Source organism: Phacochoerus africanus, chromosome 5 (assembly GCF_016906955.1).
Source record: "Phacochoerus africanus isolate WHEZ1 chromosome 5, ROS_Pafr_v1, whole genome shotgun sequence".
Taxonomy (NCBI): Eukaryota; Metazoa; Chordata; class Mammalia; order Artiodactyla; family Suidae; genus Phacochoerus; species Phacochoerus africanus.
In genome coordinates, this window is record NC_062548.1 from 73,436,896 (window position 1) to 73,459,668 (window position 22,773).

The 22,773-nt window shown below is 42.4% G+C and overlaps 1 protein-coding gene across 5 annotated transcripts in view; it reads right to left on the minus strand.

The window, feature by feature from the left end:
• The window catches only part of DGUOK (deoxyguanosine kinase), a 36,165-nt gene that overhangs the window by 3,776 nt on the left and 9,616 nt on the right, over positions 1 to 22,773 (minus strand). Inside the window, exons 2-6 of one of the 5 annotated variants that reach the window (XM_047781751.1) lie at positions 20,008 to 20,120; positions 19,710 to 19,804; positions 10,380 to 10,431; positions 8,312 to 8,499; positions 3,841 to 3,988 (exon numbers count right to left, since the gene is read on the minus strand). In XM_047781751.1, the coding sequence (XP_047637707.1) occupies positions 3,841 to 3,988; positions 8,312 to 8,499; positions 10,380 to 10,431; positions 19,710 to 19,804; positions 20,008 to 20,120 (596 nt within the window). Of the gene's footprint in view, positions 1 to 3,840; positions 3,989 to 8,311; positions 8,500 to 10,379; positions 10,432 to 19,709; positions 19,805 to 20,007; positions 20,121 to 22,773 lie in introns of those variants that run through there. The other 4 variants (XM_047781753.1, XM_047781752.1, XM_047781755.1 and 1 more) reach the window with 4 other exon arrangements.

A 22,773-nucleotide genomic window follows, 5' to 3' on the forward strand; every position in this document is an offset into this window, starting at 1 on the left:
TCTGAGGGTACAGTGACTGGGGGAGACCCAGGAGGTAGGCCAGAGTCCATCTTGAGCACGGGGCCTGGCAGCGCAGGTGGTCAATAAATCCGTGTTGCCTGTATTCACTGACCATTTTCATGTCTGACCTAATGGGTCTGCCTTTTGCTCCTACTTTCATCTTTTTCCTTTTCTACTTTCCTTCGCTCTGAACCTCCTCTTTTTCCCTCCATCTTTCTGCCCCTACATCCTCATCCTCACTGCTAACTGCTTTAGGATGTTTCCCCTTGTTCCCCTGCCCCCATCACAAAGCTTTACACCACTGACTTCCTGCAAGCCAGTTCTCTGCCCACTGATGATGGATGTTAATGGTTTATTAGATACTTTCAGAAATATTTTATGCACATACACATTCTTACCCCTACCTTTTTTTTTTTTTTTGGTCCCACCCACAGCATGTGTAAGTTCCCGGGCCAGGACTCAAACCTGTGCCACAGTGGTGGACCCAAGCCGCTACAGTGACAAACACCAGATCCTAAACCTGCTGTGCCAGAAAGGAACTCCATCCCCCCCTTTAAAAAAAAAAAAATACATATAAAAGGTGCCCTACCACACATTCTGTTCTTGTTTTTCTTTACTTAACAATATATCTTGAAGATTCTTACATACCAGTAGAGTACTTTCTAACTCCCTTTCATGACTTCAGAGTTTTCCAGTGTGGGAGGGAGCATTAATATATTTAACTGGTCCCTAATGATGGCTGCTTGGGTTGTTTACAAGAATTTGCTATTCCAAACAATGCACCCTTGCACAGGAGCCATTCTGCCCGTGTGGGAGCAAGTTTATGGAGGAGTCAATTCCAAGGAGCTCCATTACTAGGTCAAAGGGAGGTGCACCAGCTGGTATATACGGCCAGACCGCCCCCTTAAGAGGCTGAACAATCCACATTCTTGTCAGCAAGGTAGCCTCAGGATTTCTGAACACAGCAAAGCTCCCTAATTCTCCCTAGAGAAAAATATTATCAGAATTAATGAAAATGCCTATTTTTTAGAACGTGGCTTTATGTTTTCAATTATACACAAGGGCAGGGCAATTCTTTTCATCAAAGCCATGGTTATTCATTCATCGCCGGCAGGCAAACCTTGATGTTAAAGTCTCTCCTGCTAAAATAGGCTAGCAGTCCCCTTTGCACTATCAATTTGCTTAAAAGAGCCAACTTTTCTTCCCCCCAGAAGTCTAAGTAAACTTTTTTTTTTCTTTGTGGTCTTTTTGTCTTTTCTAGGGCCGCTTCCACTGCATATGGAGGTCCCCGGGCTAGGGGTCGAATCAGAGCTGTAGCCGCCAGCCTACACCACAGCTCATGGCCACGCCGGATCCTTAACCCACTGAGCGAGGCCAGGGATCGAACCCACAACCTCATGGTTTCTAGCCAGATTCGTTAACCACTGAGCCAAGATGGGAACTGCAGGTAAACTTCTATTTTGAGCATTTGGCATAATTCTTGCTTTACCGATATGGCTGCAACAAGTTCTTTAAAAAAAAAAAAAAAATCCTGTGCCAACACTGCTTTAGTCTGGTCCCTCTTCATCTCAGTCCTCACGGAGAGGACACACCTGGACATGAAAAGGAAAGACATGCAGCTGGTGACAGCAGGGGAGAGAAGGACCCTTTTATCAATCTGCCCCCTTTGCGTCCTGCCTCCCCCCCGCCCAGCCCTGGTTTGGACGGTCTGAGGTCAGAGGCAGGCACGGACAGTGACTGCTAGTTGGTCTGGCCACTGTGTTTCCCAAGCCCCACACCTGGGTGCCATCTGCCCCTGGCCTTTCCAGTGTGCTGTGTCCATGCCATGAACACAGCCTGGCTCTTGGAGGCACACTGGCCAGCTGCACTCTCTCTTCCTGACTCCCTGGGGCATGGAGGCTCAGCCATTTCTCTCTTGATTTTTTATTGTTGGCTTGCTTGCTTCTTATGATTTAGGGAAAAGGGGGTGGGAAGGAGCAAAAGGCCCCACCGAGGCCCATCTCACTCAGGGCTCTGGACTGGCAGTGGAGCACTTGTCCACCTTTCTATATAGAGAAGTTTTCACTTCTGTTCTGCTCTCTCTTGGATGTAGTTACCTCTGGGTCTCTCAGAAGAGGTCGGGGTGACTTCAGGTAAAGGGCACTGGCACTCCTGAGCTCCTGGCTCGAGTAACATCAAAACAGCACCAAAATCCCCATCCAATCTCAAAATGAACAAGCTATTTCTTTCCTACAATTAAGCTGCAATGATCCTTCAACCCTTATTCTATGCCAGCTGAAATACCGCCATCAGTCCCTCCAAACAGCTCCATCAGCCACCATAACAACAATGATCACCACCACCCTTATCATCATCATGGGGATGACTTCCCACAAAGTCATTCCAAGAGCACAAAGAAGCAAGGAAGACTTTCTTGCTTTCCTTGCTGGGTCTGAGTGACCCAGCAGGTTCGGTGAGGAAACTGGAGAAGGCTTGGTCAGTACTCTCAACTCTTCTCCTAATGCTCAGCCCCGCAACCGACGGCGGCTTTCAACTACTGAAAGCCCATCGCTTCTTCAAAATCCAACAACCTTCACTCGTTCAAGTCCATGATGCTCTTACTCAACCTTGGCCCAGGCCCTGAGCCTTCCTGGGGGCCAGGACTTTCCTCTCCCCCTGAGCCCTACACTCAGTTACTTCAAACCATCCTCCTTGGCAGGGGCCTCCTCTCCCCCTGATCACTGCCACCGATCCCCACCCTACAAGTCACCTTCACGCTTGGCCTCTTCTGTTCCTGCTCCCTGGCAATGAAGACTATGCAAGAAGTCATAAATATGTGACCCAGCCAGCTCCAGCGTCGTTCTTTTTGCAGAAGGTTTTCAGCCCTCTGGCTTCACTGTGTTTCAAGTGGCCTTGAGGTCTGCTGTGTCTCACTGCAGACCTGAGGTTCTATTTATTTCCATGGAATCTCTCATTTCCTCCTATGATCTAGCTTCTATCTCACAATCTTCAGAAACTCCTGATACGAAGAGCCCCCACATCTGGTCCCCCACACCCAGGGCCTCCTGCCTGGCTGCCACCTCCCTGATGTCAGGCCTTTCCATCCGGTCCTCTCCTCCCTGGCTCCTGTGAGCCTTTGCAACGGGGGCTCGCCCTCCCACCCATTTTCTGGCCCTGCTCAGTCTGTTCTCAGGCTGCCTCCTATCCACAAGCTCAGTTCTAACTCTAAACGCATGGCCTCAAGCCTAAAGAGAGCTATCCTTCCTAAGATAATCTGGCACAAGACTACATAGCAGCTGTATATCTTAAAAGCTGAGAACGACACAGCCCTCAAAAAATTCTCCCTGCCTTGGCTCAGAATCCCACTCCACAAGAGCCCCTAGAGATCACTAGTCTGAGACACTGGATTTGACAGACAAGGATCACTCCAGGGGAAACATTTCCAGGGGCTGCCCATGGTCACTGCCTTCCAGTGGCACTCTCAAGGTTCAAAAAGAGACTAAGTGCTCTTCTTCCTCCTGACATGCTATTCAGGAAAACCATCAAGACCGCCACAGACTCTGATGACCCAGTTAGAGGGAAGGAAATGCTGAGGTAACTGGCTACAGGTTATTGGTCAGAGCATCTGACCTCAAATCCTGGGCAATTTCTCGATATGGCTGCTACATCAAGGGAGAGCCTTTCTTCGCACAGTTTGGCTTTAGCCCTCTCCTGCGGAAAGCCTGTGCTTACCCACTGCTCTCCGTGCACCAGGTAATACCCACAATCGAATTTCTCTAATTGGAAAATCGGAGGCTCGGAGAACATCGCCTTTTAAGTTTCATATGACCCTAAGGTCTAAGGCTTTAAATTCTGTGTTACCTGGGGAGCAGCCTGGAGGTAGACGAAGCCATGTAATCTCAGCCGGCTGGCAAACTCCTGCAGGAGAAAAGAATGCCCGTCCTGATAGATATGCCACTCCACGTCACTGAGGGAACCATTTTCAAAAAGATTCTTTGCAAAGATATACCTGGTTGGAAATTTAAGTGGGATGAGGGGAGAGAAGGAGAATGGAAAAATGGAATGAAAGGCAAAAGAAAAGTGAAGCAAAAAAAGAAAAAAATCAATAACCGACTTATTCCATGTCTGTCCAAACCACTTGACCTTTCTAGTTCATCAAGCTTTTTTTTTAAAAAAGAACTGAAGTGTTTCTAGCTCCTCATCAATCTTTAAGAAATCTGAATTCTTCACCTATATCTCTCCTTCCTTGCTCTGCACTAAGGTGAGAAGAGCATTTAGACTTCGAGGCCCAAAGCACAGCTCTCAGGTGGATTACTCCACTGGAAGAAAAGGGGCACTGAAAGAGGGTATCAATGGTGGCCAACAATTATCCCTGCTGGAAACCTGTCAAAACATAAAGCAAATAGTGCATGTCAACTTGAACTTAAGATTTCCTTATTATTATTGTAAGTAAGCCCTGAAACAAACAAACCAAAAAACCCAATCTAGTATAAAGCACCCAACACTTTTAATTTAAGGACTCTAGTCTTCTGAGTCTCCAGGCAGCCTAGCCATCCCTGTGTCCAGTGGAGAAGTAGAGAAGAAAGTATATTTAAGTGGGGTCACCTATGGAGCAGGAAATGCATTTCCTACTAACTGCAGTATTCACCAGGAAAGCAGACTCTCCTCCAAAGCAAGCACATATGCACTCTTGCTTCCTATGCTGCTGAGCTTCTAATCCAGATATAAGAAATCTAAGAATCCAACTAGTTTTGCCCCTTGTTTACTTCTGTAACTAAAGGAGCATCTGGTAAAGAGAAAATCAGAGCTACCTGGAAACTCTTGCTTCAGGAGGGTCAATTCTGCTTTCAAACCTCAGGCATCTTGATACAAAACACAATTTATATCCTAAACAATGAACTTCAGTTTCTAAGGCAACACTCAGCACCTGGCCACTTCTGAGAAAATGAAATTCAGAATCCTTGTGTACAAATGGCTCAGGCAAGTGCACGTCACAAGGCTGCAAGTGTTGTGAAAAGAGAATGGGCTGCAGAGTCACATTCCTAAGCCCTATCCTGGCCTCAAAATTCAAGAGCTGTGTCGCCATGGGCAAGTCATTTGACTCTCGGCCCACTTCTTCCTCTGCACGAAGAGAGAACAGTTGAGCCTAACTCACAGAGCTGCGAGGACTGGGACGGAATACTTACAAGGTGCTCATGAGAGGGACTGGTACGTAAGCTAGGAAGGTACTAATTTGGGAGCTCCAGGGGTCAACCTGTCCATTCTGGACTGGCTGAACTACAGCCTAGCTGAAGGCAACAAAGAGGTGAATTTCCAGTTCCAGTTTCTGAACAATGTTTTCAGCTTCCTCACAGGTAACATGGAAAGTGAAATCTCACGAAGAGAAGTTAAGTATGTGTAAATAAGCCCTATACAAGGGCCCTCGTCTCTCTAAGATGAGCATTTCTTCCTCTCTCCAGAGCTGGTGGTGATGGGGAGAGAGGCAGTTAGAAGGCCGTGGTCAACGCTGAGGAGGAGGAACCACTGCAGCCTGAACGCAGGGGTTGCAGAGAAGAACCAGCTTAAGGATCGAGGCGTCAGGGTCTCTGCTCTAAAGCCACATGCTGTTGTTTCTTTTAACTTAAACATAAAAGATTTAGATTTCTCCTTCCCTGTCATCGAGTCTCCCAAACAACCCATGCTCTTCCTTTGGAACACATCTGACACACATGAGCACGTGCATAGTCTCAGAGTGCCCTGTTAGACTAAGGTCACCATGAAGGTGGAGACAGGCTCTGCTCTGCTTACTGCTGCAGCTCCTGGGCCTGGCCTGGTACCTCAACATAGGCAGCATTCGACAAATTGGTGCTGAGCAAATGAATAAAGGAAGAAAATTTGGGGCCATGATGTGTAATTAGTTATTCTTTCTGTCAAAAATTTGCTCCCCTACACCCCCTGCCCAAGAAAACACCTAGGATGTTGTAGCTACCTATAGTGCAATCAATTTCCATCTCTTCCTTTATAAGTAAATGTTAAGATCTTATAGCTTCTAAACAAAATACTTCTGGAATTCCTGTTTTGGCTCAGTGGGTTAAGAACCCAACAACAGTGTCCCTGAGGATGTGGGTTCAACCCCTGGCCTTGTTCAGTGGGTTAAGGATCCGGCATTCCAGGGCTGTGGCATAGGCTGTGGCAGTTGCAGCTTCGATTCAACCCCTAGCCTGGGAACTTCCATATGCCATAGGTGTGGCTCTAGAAGAAAAACAAACCAAAAATGTTCTGTTTCTTTTTGGGGGGCCATGCCTGTGGCATGCAAAAGTGTCCAGGCCACAGACTGAACCTGAGCCACAGCAATGACAATGCCAGGTCCTTAACACACTGAAGCACCAGGGAACTCCAAAATACTTCTATTTCTGATGGGTCTCTCACATGCCTACCTCACTAAGAGGCTGGAAATCAAAAGACCAATGGTGAGTATGTTTCCAAGCAACCCAGAGAGTTATATGTAATTCATTTTCCTAATCCTAGAGGCATTGGCTTGGGAGAATGGAGAGGAAAATAGGTAGAAGCACATCCAACAGCTGAAAAAGAACCAAAACCCATAACCCAACAAATTATAATTCACATATCTAGCTTTTACAAAGAGCAGGCTCTCTCCTGGCATCCAGAGAGAAGGAATGCCTAGCCTGTCAGGTTTGTTTTACATATCTTGAATGATTTTGAAGTAATGTTTTTTTAAAAAAAGTCACAATACATCTACGAACATACCCTTATGTTTTCCCTCCAGGAGGGTTTATGGGAACACTAAGAGTAGAACAAGTTTCTATAATTTGGAATTAAATAGATAACCAATCTAGTGTCTTCAGAAGTGAGCAGGCAATAAAAATGTATTTTCTATTTTGACAACTCTAGGGGCTTAAGACAGACCACCATGATGGACCTAGAAATTATCATACCAAGTGAAGTCAGTCAGACAGTGAGACACCAACATCAAATGCTATCACTGACGTGTGTAATCCAAAAACAGGACACAATGAACTTCTTTGCAGAACAGATACTGACTCGCAGACTTTGAAAAACTTATGGTTTCCAAATGAGGCAGGTTGGGGGGATAGGCTGGGGGTTTGGGATGGAAATGCTATATATAAAATTGGGTTGTGACGATGGTTGTACAACTATAAATGTAATAAAATTCATTGAGTAACTAAAAAAAAAAAGACAGACCACCATGGTTGAAATCACCATTTCACACTATATAGGACACTCAGAGCCTTCAGATTAAAAAATCCTCAGTGATGTCCAGATCAAGGCACCCCTCGCTTCCTCTCCAAATGGCTTGAATGAGAGTCACAGCCTGGTCTTGAGGCAGAACCAGGAACTCCAGAGCCTAGATGGACCAGCGCCTCTGGATCAGATGAGCTGAGTTCCCGAGGCAGCCGCTGGCCTTCACAAAAAGCGACTCTACAGCTCACTCCTTCTGGTGGTCAGGACGGTGCCCTTCCCCTGACTGACTGAGGCACTGCCTCTTACAGACTCTGGCCAACAAAAGTCCTGTCACATAACAAAGGGTCCAAAGAGGATAAATCCAAGACTGAAACCAATTTTGCAAATGTGTTCTTTCTACTCAGATATCTTGTCGTGAAGAATAAAAAAAGGATAAATGTCCTTCCCTTATTACTTTAGGAAAAGAAATTTTAATTGTCTGCTTTTTCCTTCAAGGTGATGACCAGCCACTGATTCATTTGGTTTGCTAGAACATACACTGCTACTTAAGTGTTTGTTCTGTGCCCTTTAGCAGGTAATGGTTGTACTAAGTAGCTACCAGCCTGCTTCTATGCCAGAAAAGATTAAGGAAACATAATCAGGGCCAATGTGAGAAATTAAATGCATTTAGTTTGTGAAAAACACCATTTCCTTTCTTGACATATATGGTAACTCTGTGAAATTATAAGTCTAAACAAATCTGTATTGTGTTGGCTTTAAAAAGAGGACAATTTGGGGAGTTCCCGTGGTGGCTGGGTGGTAATGAACCCGACCAGGGTGCGGAGGATGCGGGTTTAATCCCTGGCCTTGCTCAGTAGGTTAAGGATCTGGCGTTGCTGGGAGCTGTGGTGTGGGTCACAGATGTAGCGTGGGTGTGGCTGTGGCGTAGGCCAGCAGCTGCAGCTCCCACTGGACCCTTAGCCTGGGAACTTCCATATGTACGGCCCTAAAGAGAAAAAAAAAGGAAGAAGAAGACAACTTGTCCAAGTATAACTTTCAAAGACCAGAGCAGTGCAGGGTCTGAGCCAGAGGAGAACACATGCAGTGCTGGGCACGCAGCGTGTGAGCGGTGGAGAGCTCGGGGTCTTACCTGTCACTGTACACAGACCTCTCAAAGATCCGTACCGCCTTCTCGGCCTCTAAGAGCTTCTCAGGGAAGGGCTCCAACTGTACTTTCAGGCGGCTCATAAAAGAAAATGTCTGGAATGTGTAGGACCATCGTGTTGGATTCTGGTACATCATATCCAGTAAGTTTCCAAGATTTGGGCTAGTGCAGGCCTAGAGGTCAATTACAAAAGAGGAGAAGTTCCCAGAAGGCATGTTTACGGCACAGTGTTTACCACTCCCCACCTCCGAAGGTGGAACAATCAACGTGAGAAGAGGCAATTACAAAAGTCCCTTTTCCCTCCAAAGATAGAATTGCATCCCTCAGTCAAAACTACATAATCAAGGAGGAGCCATTCCTACTTTATTAGACAAGAACCTGCTAGAGGGAGAGGACACGCCACCTTTAACATACCAGCAAAGAGTGGAGGGAGAGCCACACACAGAATTAGCACAGCCACTGACTGCTGGGTTTGTGGAGCGTGCGGGAGGGGTGTGAACAGTCAACAACCACCCAATGCTCCACCTGAAATCAGACATTCCTATTCTAACACCGTGTTGCTCCTCTTCTGAGCTTCCATTTGTGGCACTTTCTCTTTAAACCTTCAGCCCAGGGAGTTCCAGTTGTGGCTTAGCGGAAACGAATCCAACTAGGAACCACGAGGTTGCGGGTTCAATCCCTGGCCTCACTCAGTGGGTTAAGGATCTGGCATTATTGCCGTGAGCTGTGGTGTCGGTCGCAGATGCGGCTCGGATCTGGCGTGGCTGTGACTGTGGCGTAGGCCAGCAACCATAGCTCCAATTCGACCCCTGGCCTGGGAACCTCCATATGCTGCGGGTGCGGCCCTAAAGACAAAAATAAAGAAATAAACACATAAATAAATAAATAATAAATAAAACTTCAACTCAGATAAGAAAATAACTGACCACTGGAAAATCCAATCAACCAAATAGAGTTCTTGCTCTCTCATAGCAAGGCCACAATTTGTTTTGTTTTGTTTTGTTTTTTTGTCTTTTTGCTATTTCTTGGGCCGCTCCCACGGCATATGGAGGTTCCCAGGCTAGTGGTTGAATCGGAGCTGCAGCCACCGGCCTACGCCAGAGCCACAGCAACGCAGGATCCGAGCCACGTCTGCAACCCACACCACAACTCATGGCAACGCCGGATCGTCAACCTACTGAGCAAGGGCAGGGACCGAACCCGCAACCTCATGGTTCCTAGTTGGATTCGTTAACCACTGCGCCACGACGGGAACTCCCACAATTTGTTAAACAAACAAAAACAAATACTTCCTCCTCAACTCTAGAGACTTCACGAAAGGCATGTGAAGACCCGCTTACTCAGCAGGTGCAGATGGGAACACAGGGAACCCTGGATTCTTTCCTAGGCCCCGCCGCTGACTCACGGCAAAAGTGAAGTCTGTGCAGAACACTTTGGACCTGCATTCATTCAGTCACCATTAACTCAAGGCCTGTGCGAATGAGAGGCCACGTGAGTGAGGTGCTGTGAGGGGTACCGAAAGCAAAACGAAGATTTACCTCAACATTCGCTGTACTCTGTTACCTCATTCAACCTTCAAAACAGCTTCAGGAGGTAGGTGCTACTATTATGCCCATTTCTTGAGAATATCCACTCACAAAGGTTACGTAACTGACTTGTCCAAGGTTTCGTGGTGACTGAGTGTTGAATAGGGACTCAAACCTGGCTTCCTCTAACTTTTCCATGCTAATACTTCTCCATATAAGGGTAAGCAAGACACGGTTCCCAAACTGGAGGAGCTCCCAATGCAAAAGGAAAGGGGGTGACACAGCTAGAGAGCTAGAATTGAAAGGCAGAACGTATGATGAAGAGGTGATCACGTACGGTGGAGGGAATCTAATAAAATTTCTGGAAAAAAGCGGTACTAAGTTGGGAAGTAAATGATACATCAAATTACCACAGATGGAAACGGGGATTAAGAAGAAAGCAATTCAGGTAGAGACAAAAATTCAGGAGGGGGTAAAAAAAAAAAAAATTAGACAATCACAAATGGTCTAGTTTGGCTAAATCTTACCCCTAGATTCCAAAGAAGGGTCTGGGCCCTTTGGACGCCTTCAGCAGGAGCACTGCAGGTAGAACAGAGTGGATCACAAGATAATTTCCCTCTTTCCAACCCCCCAACCCACAGACACACACCAGCCTCACAACTGGCCCCTGGCTAAGAGCTGGAGGGGGAAGCAGGGGGCAAATCTGAATCTACTTGAGTCTGCGATGGTGTCACTAGAGACTGCAGGGAGCCCTTGGTATGTGGCATAGTTCTGAGATGGCACGGAAGTCCCGCTGCGCTGGCAGAGGGACCAGAGCTGACTGGGTGGGGGCCTTGACCAGAAAGCTTTGGGCTACCAAGGGGAGGACCAATCCGTGTGCTCAGGACAAGCAGCCTCTCAGGAGGCAAAGCTGTTACCAGAGACAGGCGAAAACAGAACAATCTCCATGAGATTCAAGACACCACCATGTTGCTAAGAACAGGCTACCATGAAAAAGGCACAATGCAAAAAGAACATTCTCAGAGGAGAAAAATGCAACTGCCAAAACAAAACACCCAATGGAGACAGTAACCAGCAGACTAAACTGCCGTAAAGCTAATTATTGAAAGCACGCAGAACGTCAACTCCAGAAAGTTCCCTCGACTAAGAGGAAAGCAAGCAAAAAATGATGAAAGAAATGAAAAGGCACACAGTATAGGAGATCCAGTGTACACTGTTATAAAGTGGGAGGGTAGGCTTTGTTTTTTCTTTCTTTCCTTTGGAAAGACATGATGTAATGCCCCTGCGCCCACATCAGGGCAGTTAATGCAATTTTGTATCAAACGACTTTTCAAACAAGGGCCAAAACTGTGTGCAACTTCACAGCACCCCTAGCCCAGACAAAGCTACATAACCAAATGGTTTTCCTTGTTGTGTCCAATACAGTGGACACAATACAGGTCCAATACAGAGAAGTGAAATGCCACCCCCAATAAAAAGATGAGCAGAGGAAAGACCAGTGTCAAGTGTGTATCTCCCTCTCATCAAATTTCGCCATCTCTGTCCAACAGAAACAAGATATATCTCTAGGTGTTTTAGAACAGCAATGAAGTTTAAAACCATGGTATAACTAGGAGTTCAGATGAAAAAGAAGCCAAAATCCAAGAAAATCTGAAATGTGAGATTTTCCACATTTCAATTTGCTGAGTACCAGAAAAGATTTAATATAGATTTATATACACAGCTTTTACACACACACACACACACAAACATGAACCCCAAAATGGGCCTATCCTGACAAAATGTCAACAATACATTAAAGCAAAACAAAACAAAAACCTAAGAGGAAGGAGGAAAAACATGAATTACTTATACGTAAAAGAAACAAACAAAAAAGGGAGTTCCCTGGTGGTCTAGTGGTTAGGACTTGGTGCTTTCATCTCTGTGGCCTGGGTTCAGTCCCTGGCTTGGGAACTGAGATCCCACATCAAGCCACTGCAAGCTGAGGCCAAAAAAAAAAAAAAAAAAAAAAATCAGAACCATATAACACTATAACACTTCCCTATGACAGAAACTAAAGACTGCTTTTTTTCTCTTTATGGCACCTGCAGCATATGGAAGCTCCCAGGCTACGGCTCAAATTGGAGCTGCAGCTGCTGGCCTATACCACAACCACGGCAATGCCAGATCTGAGCCACATCTGAGACCCATGCCACAGGTTGCAGCAATGCCAGATCTTTAACCCACTGAGCAAGGCCAGGGATCGAACCCGCATTCTCACCAAGACTACATCAGGTTCCTAACCTGCTGAGCCACAAGAGGGACTCCAGAAACCAAAGACATTTTAAGACAAGCAATCATTCAGAAATGATACCACCCACTTTCTGAAAAATTTTTCTCTAAGATACATTCAACCAATTGAAAAATGAATCAAAATAAGAATTAAGAAACAGAAGTGGCAGTAAGAAAACAGTGATCAGTGAATGACCAGTGTTAAGTATAAAGGAATTATTATTACCGTGGTTTACTTTACTGCCAATTTCTATAGTTAAGAGAGAAACTTCACAATGCAAAAACATTCTGGATCTATAAAACTACAGCTTTCTATACCTAGAGGATGTAGTCTGGAGAAGAAGGTAATACAAAAGTAGCAAAGTTTTTTTTTTTCTTTCATAGAGACTCCATTAACATTGATAAATAGGTTTAAATGTGTACGTGTGTGTGCGTGCATGCGTGTGTGTGTGTGTGTGTGTGTGTGTGTGTGTGTGTGTGTGTGTGTATTTATTGGAGTACAGTCAATTTACAATATGATATTAGTTTCAGGGGTATAGCAAAGTGATTCAGTATTTTTGCAGACTATACTCCACTATAGGTTTTTATAAGATAATGACTATAATTCCCTGTGCTATACAGTAATCCTTGTTACTTATCTATTTTACACATAGTAGTTTGTATCTGTTAATCCCATAATCGTAATTTGTCCCTCCCCTTCTCCTAGCATCTTTGATAACCACTCGTTTGTTTTCTTTATCTGTGAAGTCTTAAACATATGTATTTTTTATTTAAATGTTTCCACTGGTAGAATAAAAATAGCAAAGTTTCCATATGAATGAAGGGGAGAAAAATGAAAGAAATATTCAAATATTGCATAAAGGAAAAAAAGGAGATGAAAGCACAAAATAAGGTGGCAGGAATATATTAAACATAATCATGATAAAAGAGAAAAATTCCCAGGAAAGGCAAACCCTAAGATTGGGTAAGATCTATAAATTCTGTTCATAATAGAAACACCTAAAACAAGATGACATAGATTCGTTAAAAACAAAGGGACAGCAAAAATTCCACCAAGTAGATGCAAATGGAAAGAAAGCCCACGTGACAAAGCTGTATTAAGAAAAAAAGCATTAAACACGACAAGAGAGTTTTTTTAAAAAACTAATAAAGCCATAAAGACTCCACACAGAAGTCATGAACATTCTTCTACAGAAAAATAAAGCACGGAAACACAAAAATATAAAGTCAATTAAAAACAAGGAAAAATGGGCAAAACACAGTAATAGCATAAAAATTTAGTACACCACTTTTCTTAGAATTTAATTCAACAAGTAGACCTCCAAAATGAGAACTTAGAGGATAAAACTCGAAATCATTAGTTTTTCACCTATCTGAAACTGGGATACATCTCACAATGCTTATTAAATTTAATTATTTTATTTTTTAAAAATTATTTTAAATAATTAAAACAAACATTTTAATTATTCTTTGGAAGTGCTGCTAAATTGATAATGCATTTCACAATCAATGATATCTTAAAATTTATAAAAATGTCACATCAAACTCCATATACCTTACAGATAATACACATTCTTCTTAAAAGCCCAAGGCACATTTACCAAAATTTTACCTAGGTCATGAAGAAAACCTCAGTGAGCTTCTCCAACTAGAAACCTTATAAGTCACGCTTATAAGTCGTAACAAAATAAAACTAGAATTAACAAAATAATAAACATACAAAATCCACTCAGAATATGTAAAACACTAAAAATAATTCTGAGGCAAAAAATAAACCAAAATTACAATTACAAACACTTGTTTGTGAAATTTCAGTTAAAATCTCATTTGTCAAAATCTAGAAGACAGGGCCAAAGCTTATCCCATGAAGAAAACTTCCAGTTGCACATGCTTTTAATATTAAGGCAGAAAAAAAGAAAAAAAATACCCAAATTAATCACACACTGAAAGCTTTAAAAATGCAAAGAAGCTCTGAGAGATAAACAAATTTAAAGGTAAAAATTAATGAATTAGAATGCAACCCCCATAGAATTAAAAAAATAAAACCATTAATTGAGTCTTAGGACAAGTAGACAATCATCTATCAAATCTATCTCTGCCAAAATATTCACACAAATAAACATCAGACAAAAGATAGAACAATTCTCAATGTAGAAGAACTTAAATTATAAAAGTTCTCAATGTAGAAGAACTTAAATTATAAAAGAATACGCATAATCATTTTACACTATTAAATTTGAAAATCTCTATAAAAGGGCAATTTTCCTTTTTTCTTTCTTTTTTTTTTTCCGGTCTTTTTGCCTTTTCTTGGGCCGCTCCCTCAGCATATGGAGGTTCCCAGGCTAGGGGTTGAATCAGGGCTGTAGCCGCCAGCCTACGCCAGACCCCCAGCAACGCGGGATCCGAGCCGCGTCTGCAACCTACACCACAGCTCACGGCAACGCCGGATCGTTAACCCACTGAGCAAGGGCAGGGACCGAACCCGCAACCTCATGGTTCCTAGTCGATTCATTAGCCACTGAGCCAGGACGGGAACTCCAAAAGGGCAATTTTCTAGGAAAACAAAATTATCAAAATTGACACAAGAAGGATAAAAAAAGTGAATAATAATTTTGGACAAAATAGTTGTCCAATAACTATTCTCCCAAATAGAAATGAATCCATATAATTTTAAAAGAGATTTCTAGCATATCTTCAAGGAAAAGATAATTCCTCTGCTAAAAATGATCCAAAACTTCTCAATTCATTTTCATAATCCTGATGGTAAAACCTGTCAAAAACTGTACATACAAACAGTAATACCAATTGAATTTATAAATAACAATGCAAAATTCCAAACAACAAATTAGCAAATTAGTGCGACAGTATACCATGACCAAAAGAGTTCATTCTAGGAATGTGAAGATGGTATTGTTATCAAATCAATGACTAACATTAAGAGGTAAAAAAAGAAAAAATCCCATGGTTATGTCACTAGATGCTAAAAAAGGCTTTGGATGAAAATTTAACATCTGATACTAATAAAAACAGTTAATATCCTACTAATAGAAGGGTACCTCCTCCACATGGTCTATTGAAATGAATGACAGTCACAGAATTTAAAAATGGTACATTAGAGATAGTTTCACTAAAGACAGAAAAGATAAGGGTAACTATCATAACTGCTATTTTTTAATATTGTTCTGGACCATCTATCCAGTGAAAGAAAACAGAAATGAGGTTTGGATAGTGGAAAACTCTCACAAATGATTAGTATTTAGAGAAAACTATTATTTTCTAAAACCCCAAGCAAATAAGGCAAAAAAATTAATATGAGAATTAAGTCTCATAAGATATACACAACAATCAACTGCTTTTCTTTAAAACGGCAATAACCAGTCGAAAAAAAAAATGATAGGAAAAGAGATCCCAGTCACAATAACAAAATATATAACCACTCAGGAATAATCTCAACAAGACTACTCCTGGGCCAGACAGATAACAAGTTGGGGAAAAATCAGGCTCCTATAACTTTTAAAGTCACATAAAGAGTAAAACCTTAAAAGCAAGAGAAAGAAAAACAGGTGTGTATTTTTGTAATATTGGGCCGCGAGAGGTATTTTTAAACTTTAATGTTAAAGGAAGTAACTACGAAGTAAAATATTTGACCACATAAAAACATCAAAGTATAATATTACAAAACATCCATAAATATAAAGGAAAAATAACAAACTGGGGAAAGTATCAATAACATACGACAAAGAGTCAAGAGACCTAGCAATGAGACTTATGAAGCCATTACAAAAAGATCTCAACAGGAAAAAAAAAAAGGCTACAGTCATCAAAACAGTATGGTACTGGCACAAAAACAGAAATATAGATCAGTGGAACAGGATTGGTTAGGAAACCCTAAACAAAACAAAAAGACAACCCACAAAATGGGAGAAAATGTTTGCAAATGACGCAACTGGCAGGGAATTAATCTCCAAAATATACGAATGCCTCCTGCAGCTCAATTAAGAAGAAGAAAAAAATTAAAAAATGGGCAGAAAACATGCCCAAACACTTATGGTCAATTAATCTATGACAAAAGAGGTAAGAATATACCTCCTTTGGAGAAAAGACAGTCTCTTCAAAAAGTGGTGCTGGGAAAACTGGACAGCTACATGCAAAAGACTGAAATTAGAACATTCTCTAACACCACACACAAAAATAAACTCAAAATGGATTAAAGACCTACGTGTAAGACCAGATACTATAAACTCTTAGAGAAAAACACAGGCTCTCTGACATAAACCGCAGCAATATTTTCTCGGATCCAGAAGTAATGGCAATAAAAATGAAAATAAATAAATGGAATCTGATTAAACCTAAAAAGTTTCTGCACAGCAAAGGAAACCCCAAACAAAACAAAAAGATTACCCCACAGAATGGGAGAAAATATTTACAAATGAAGCAAATGACAAGGGATTAATCTCCAAAATATACAAACACCTTCTGCAGCTCAATATAAAAAAACAAAACAAAACAATAAGCAAGCCAATTAAAAAGTGGGCAGAAGATCTAAATAGACCTTTCTCCAGAGAAGACATATGACGGCCAAAAAACACAGGAAAAGATACTCAACATCACTAATTATTAGAGAAATGCAAATCAAAACCACAATGAGGTACCGTACCACCTTACACCAGCCAGAATGGCCATCATCAAAAAGTCTACAAATAATAAATGCTGGAGAGGGTGTAGAGAAAAAGCAACCGTCTTACACTGTTGGTGGGAATGTACATTGGTGAGACCACTATGGAAAAGAGTTATGGAGGTTTCTCAAAAAACTAAAAACAGAACTACCACACAGTGCAGCAATTCCACTTCTGGGCATCTCTCTGGAGAAAACTATAATTCAAAAATATACATGCATCCCAATGTTCACTGCAGTATTATTTACAATAGCCAAGACATGGAAGCAACCTAGATGTACATCAACAGAGGAATGGATAAAGAAGATGTGGTACATAAACACAATGGAATATTTCTCAGCTGTAGAATATGACATAATGCCATTTGCAGTAACATGGATGGACCTAGACACTATCATACCAAGTGAGTTAGTCAGATAGTGAGAGACAAACATCATATATTACATATATGTGGAATCTTTAAAAAAAAAAAAAAAGGATACAAATGAACTTATTTGCAGGATAGAAACAGACTCAGACTTTGAAAAACTTATGGTTACCAAAGGGGACAAGTGGAGGGGGTGGGAGGGATGGACTGGGCATTCAGGATTGGCATATGCACACTGAGCTATATGGAATGATTGGCCAGTGGGGACCTGCTGTATGGTACAGAGAACTCTACCTCGTATTCTGTGATAACCTGTGTAGCAAAAGAATCTGCAAGAAAATGGATTGGTGTCTATGTATGACTGGGTCCCTTTGTTGTACAGCAGCGATCATCATGGCCTTGTAAATTAATAATACTTCAATAATTACACTTTGATATACTTTTAAAAAAAGAGGTCTGAATAGGCAATTCACTAAAGAATACTAATGAATGGCTGACAAACATTAAAAAGTTGTTCAATTCATTGGTAATCAAAGAAACGTAAAATAAAATAACACACCATTAATTTTCTTACCTCTCAAATTAGAAAGGATGAAAAAATAAAGAACATCTGGTGTTACTGAAAGTTTGAGAAAAGTAGTACAACTTTTCTGAAGGAAAAATTTTCTCAATAAAACATGTAATTTTGTCACATCAAAATTCCAGCTATAGGTTATGGTTTTAGATCACCTTCAAATTTCATGTATTAAAAAAAGAAAGGGACAGCTACAAGGATATTCATCACTGTAGCACTGTTTCTAATAGGGAGAAATTAGAAAACTAAATATTCAAAGGAAAAGATTGGATACCTAAATGACAGCACATCATATTATGCGGTACATGGCAACCATTAAAATGACATTACTATCAATGGAAGATGACCTTGTCTATCAAGTGACATGCAGATGACAACCACGATTTTTCTTTTAAAAAAAAGGAAGTAGATGCCTATGTTTTACACATTTATGTCAGGGTATGTAAATAAAAATATATACTCTGTAGAAATAAATCTAAAAGGACAAAAATGTTAAATATTTTGCTTCTGAATAATGGGATTATGGGAGTATTAGTTATCTAAACTGTGCCAAAATTTAGTGGCTTAAAAAAAAATCATTAACTCCATTTCAGTGGGAAAGGAAATCTGGGGCACAGTTTAGCCAGATGGTTCACTGCCTCAGGGTTTTCCATGAGATTTCAATTAGGATATTGGCTGAGGTTACAGTCATCTGAAGACTTGACTGGGGACTGAAGGATCTTCCAGTAAGACTCATTCGCATAGCTGTTGGCAGGAGGACTCAGTCCTTGCTGCGTGGGCCTCTTCCCAGACAGCTATACTGCATTATATGGCAGCTGGCATCCCCAGGGACAAAGCAATCAAGAAAGAACAAGATGGAAGATACAATGTCTTATGACCTACCACAGACACACACTGCTAATCCTGCTACACTGTATTTACTAGAAGCAAGTCACTAAGTCCAGCCTGCACTCTAGGGGAGAATTAAGGTCCACTTCTTGAAGGAAAGAGCCTCAAACAACTTGTGGATATATTTTTAAATCCCGGAAACAGGTGACTGGTGGCATACTCAGAAAAAGATAATTTAGTTTCTAAACAGGAAAGTTAACTTCACAAATACCCACCCACACACACAGCGCACACATACACAGAGAAAATTTACAAAACAAATAGCCTCAATAAGAATTACATGCCTGCCAAAAAAAGGTAACACAATCTTGAGGTGGAGTAACAGAAAAATGGCAGCCAGAACAAGCTCTGTGACATCCTGCACCATTTAAACCACATCTAGAATGTCCCGTGCAGCTCGGAGCACCCATCTTACTAAAATCTAAGTGGAAAAAGAACAAACTGAAGTGCATCACCCAAAGTTACTTCAAAATGAGAAAAGGTCTGGAGGATAATGGAATTTGGTTTCAAAGAGAGAAGGCTCGAGGGGGAGAAAAAGCAGGCAACTCCAGGCCTTAGAAATGTATGAAGGGTTGCCAGGTGGAAAAGTTAAAAGACTGCAGTGAGCCAATGAGTCAGAGTCACAGGTATGCAAAGTGGCTCAGACAAGAACTTTCTAACAATAGGTTGTTAAAAACAAGAATGAGGCACTCAGTGAACAACGTTTCTGGTGACTGGTGAGGAGGCTGTGGAGACTGAGGCAGGTACTGCCACTCCCTCAACTTCCTCTAAGGTTTCTGTCCAAATCGGTTCTTCCCTGCTCACACTGCTGTGGCTGGTGCTGAAACCAACGCTATGCTATAGCTGCTCCCAAAGCAACAGACCTGACACCAGCACCTAAGCCACGAGGCCTAAGTAAAATGTACAGTGCTTGGGATAGGACAGTGCCTGGCATGCAGTATGTGCTTTATAAAGGCTAGCTAGTATTTCTGCAGCAACTCAAAACATGACAAGATGCTCTCTAAGGTGACCCTCCAGTTTCTTAGATTTCATGAATAAGTCAAAATCACCATCAATCCTGAGGTCCATTTCCGTAACGTACCTAAGGGCAGGAATGACAAAATTAATCTTCAAAGCCAGGATGGCTGGACAGGCTTTGGGAAGCCATAAAGAACCAAGGCAAGTCCCTTTACTGATCTGTAAAAACGACACAAATCAAAACTAAACACATTCATACAGGTCATATTTTCTCTAGTGCATGTGGTCTGCTTTCCGGAATGAAGGTATTTTTAAAAAGGAGTCTCAAACGGGACTACTTCCCCTACTCAGAGCAAATTAGATTATTAAAATTAGTTTATTCACCCATGCCTGCCAACTACCCACCACAACCGAAAACTTACTTTTTGGGTGCCAGCAGCCTGGACATTCTGCCACGTTGCTACAGGTTCTGTAGCTACGTCCCACTCTGGGTAAGTTTTCGTGAGTAACTTCACAAAGGTGGATTTTCCCACAGCTGCAATGCAAACAGCATGTGTTGGGATGCTTCCCAAATCAGGGCTATAGGAAAAGGCTGCCATTAACTCTGCCACAGGTGCCCAACAAGAGGGAATAAATATCGGTTTCTCCAATTTCAAAACTCAGCAGCCACATCACTGCCAGATTGATAATGGGGCAGGCCATGCTAACCAGAGTCAGTCACCACAATGAATGCAGGCAACAGGGAATTCTTTTTTTTTTTTTTTTTTGCCACGGCTTGTAGTGGCTAGAAGTGGGATCTCAGTTCTCCCACCAGGGACTGAACCTGGGCCACAGTGGTGAAAGAACCAAATCCTAACCACTAGACTGCCAGGGAACTCCCAACACCCCATAAGATTTGATTTGTAATTTTAACATCTATCCCAACCTCCCAGAGGCAAAGAGTACTTAATAAGAGTTAAAAATGGAATACTACTCTCAAAAGCAGATGGAATCAGCTACACATGTTGTCAAGCTTGCATCACGGTCCTATTCACTCCGTGACCGTGTAAAAAATCACAAGTTTTCCAAGATAGAAAATGAAGATAATGACCCTCATTCATTTAACAAATCTAAATGACATTCAGGGAGTGCCACGACGTGCTCAGGACTGTCTGGCACTGGGGGTACAATGGCAAATAAAACACCGGGTGGATTCTGCCCTCACAGAACTTGTATGCAAGATAGACACTAAACAAACACAATAATAAGAAAGCATATTAAGTGCTAGGAAAGAAAAATCAGGATGGCTCTGACACTGCTCCGGAGATCAAGGAAGGTTCTTCTGAAAAATGTTATTTGAGGTGAGACCTGAAAGATGAAGTCTGGCCGGGCCCAAGGGCAGGGAAAGGTGGAGGGAGCGGCATGAACAAAGGTCGGGCAAAGAAAAACTTGGCTACAACAAGATAGCAGTCTGTGGCCTTGAAGGCACGGCAGTGACTGTGTGGTCAAGTGAAGGAAAATGGCTCATAAGGAGCGTGGAGAGGCAGGTCGGCAAGCCGGGGCCAGGTCACACGTGGCCTTGTGCTGTGGTGAGGAGTCTGGGGTCTCTTCCAAGGGCAATGCGAAACCAGTGACGATGGGTTTTAAGGAGGGAAATGACACGTCTACATCTCACTTTTAAAAGCCCACTCAACCAGTTATGGAAGAAAAGGCTGATGGGAAGGAGGCAGACCAGTTAGAAGATAATAATAGCTTGAATCGAGGTGATGGCAGATGAGGTAGAAAGTGGTGGCTGCTTTGAGAAATATTTTGGAGATGAAATTAACCCAGTACCACAACATTCAAGTTATCTTTTCCCACTTACACCAATGCCTAGCTCATCACTTCCTGAATTCCAGACTCACCGGCCAAGAGGCCTTCCAGACATTTTCGCTTGGATATCCCACACATAACTCAAAGTCAATATATTCCCTAAATGAACTCTTCATCCCCCCACCCCCAACACACACACCAAATTGAGCTTCCTTCCTGGTATGACAGCACCAGCCACTCAGTCAGAACTTCCTCCTCTGCCAAATCTCAAGTGGCAGCAAGTGCTTTTGCACCTGCCTTCTAAACTTTCCCTATCTGGGAGTTCCCGTCGTGGCTCAGTGGCAATGAATCTGACTAGTATCCATGAGGACACAGGTTCCATCCGGCTTTGCTCAGTGGGTTAAGGATCCAAGTTGCAGATGAGGCTCGGATTTGGCACCGCTGTGGCTGTGGTGTAGGCCAGCAGCTACAGCTCTGATTCAACCTCTAGCCTGGGAACCTCCATATGCTGTGGGTTGGCCCTAAAAAGACAAAAAATAAACTTCCCCCATCTGTCCTTTTCCCTCTATTTCCACCTCTCACTCAAGACCAGGCTCTCATTTCTTTCTTATTTTTTAAAAAAGTCTATTATAGTTGATTTATATTGTTCTATCAATTTCTGCTGTACAGCAAAGTGACCCAGTCATACATATATATACATTATTTTTTTTTTTTGTCTTTTTAGGGCCTCACCTGAAGCATATGGAGGTTCCCAAGCGAGGGGTCGAATTGGAGCTATAGCTGCCTGCCTACACCACAGCAACACCACCACCAGATCTGAGCCACATCTACAACCTACACCACAGCTCACGGCAACAGCAGATCCCTGACCCACTGAGTGAGGCCAGGGATTGAACCCGTATCCTCATGGATATTAGTTGGATTCCTTCTCGCTGCACCATAAAGGGAACTACTCCCATCCATTCTTTTTTTTTTTTTTTTTCTATGAGGCTTTCATTTCTTGCCTAACTCTGGCCTTGCCCTTTTCAATCCATCATTCATAATGCAGCTATAGTGAACACAAAACAGTACTGCCTAAAATACTTTGGCAGCTCCCTACTGCCTTCAGGACAAAATTTAAACCTTTTAGCATGGTCTATAACACACAGTGAAATTCCGCCCCTGCGTAGACCTCTCTGTCTTAGCTTCCTTCAGGCATTCTGAGCTCCCACTGGATCAAACTCCTTGTAACTCTAATCACGCCACACTGCCTGCTGCAAAAGTGCCTTTGCATGTGCTTTCCCAGTTCCTGAAGCTCCTTCTCTCCTCCTCTGGCCAACCTCTACTCAATCTTCAAGATTTTGCTCAGATGTACCTCCTGTGTGAAGCCTTTCAGGACTCTGACACCTCTAGGCTGG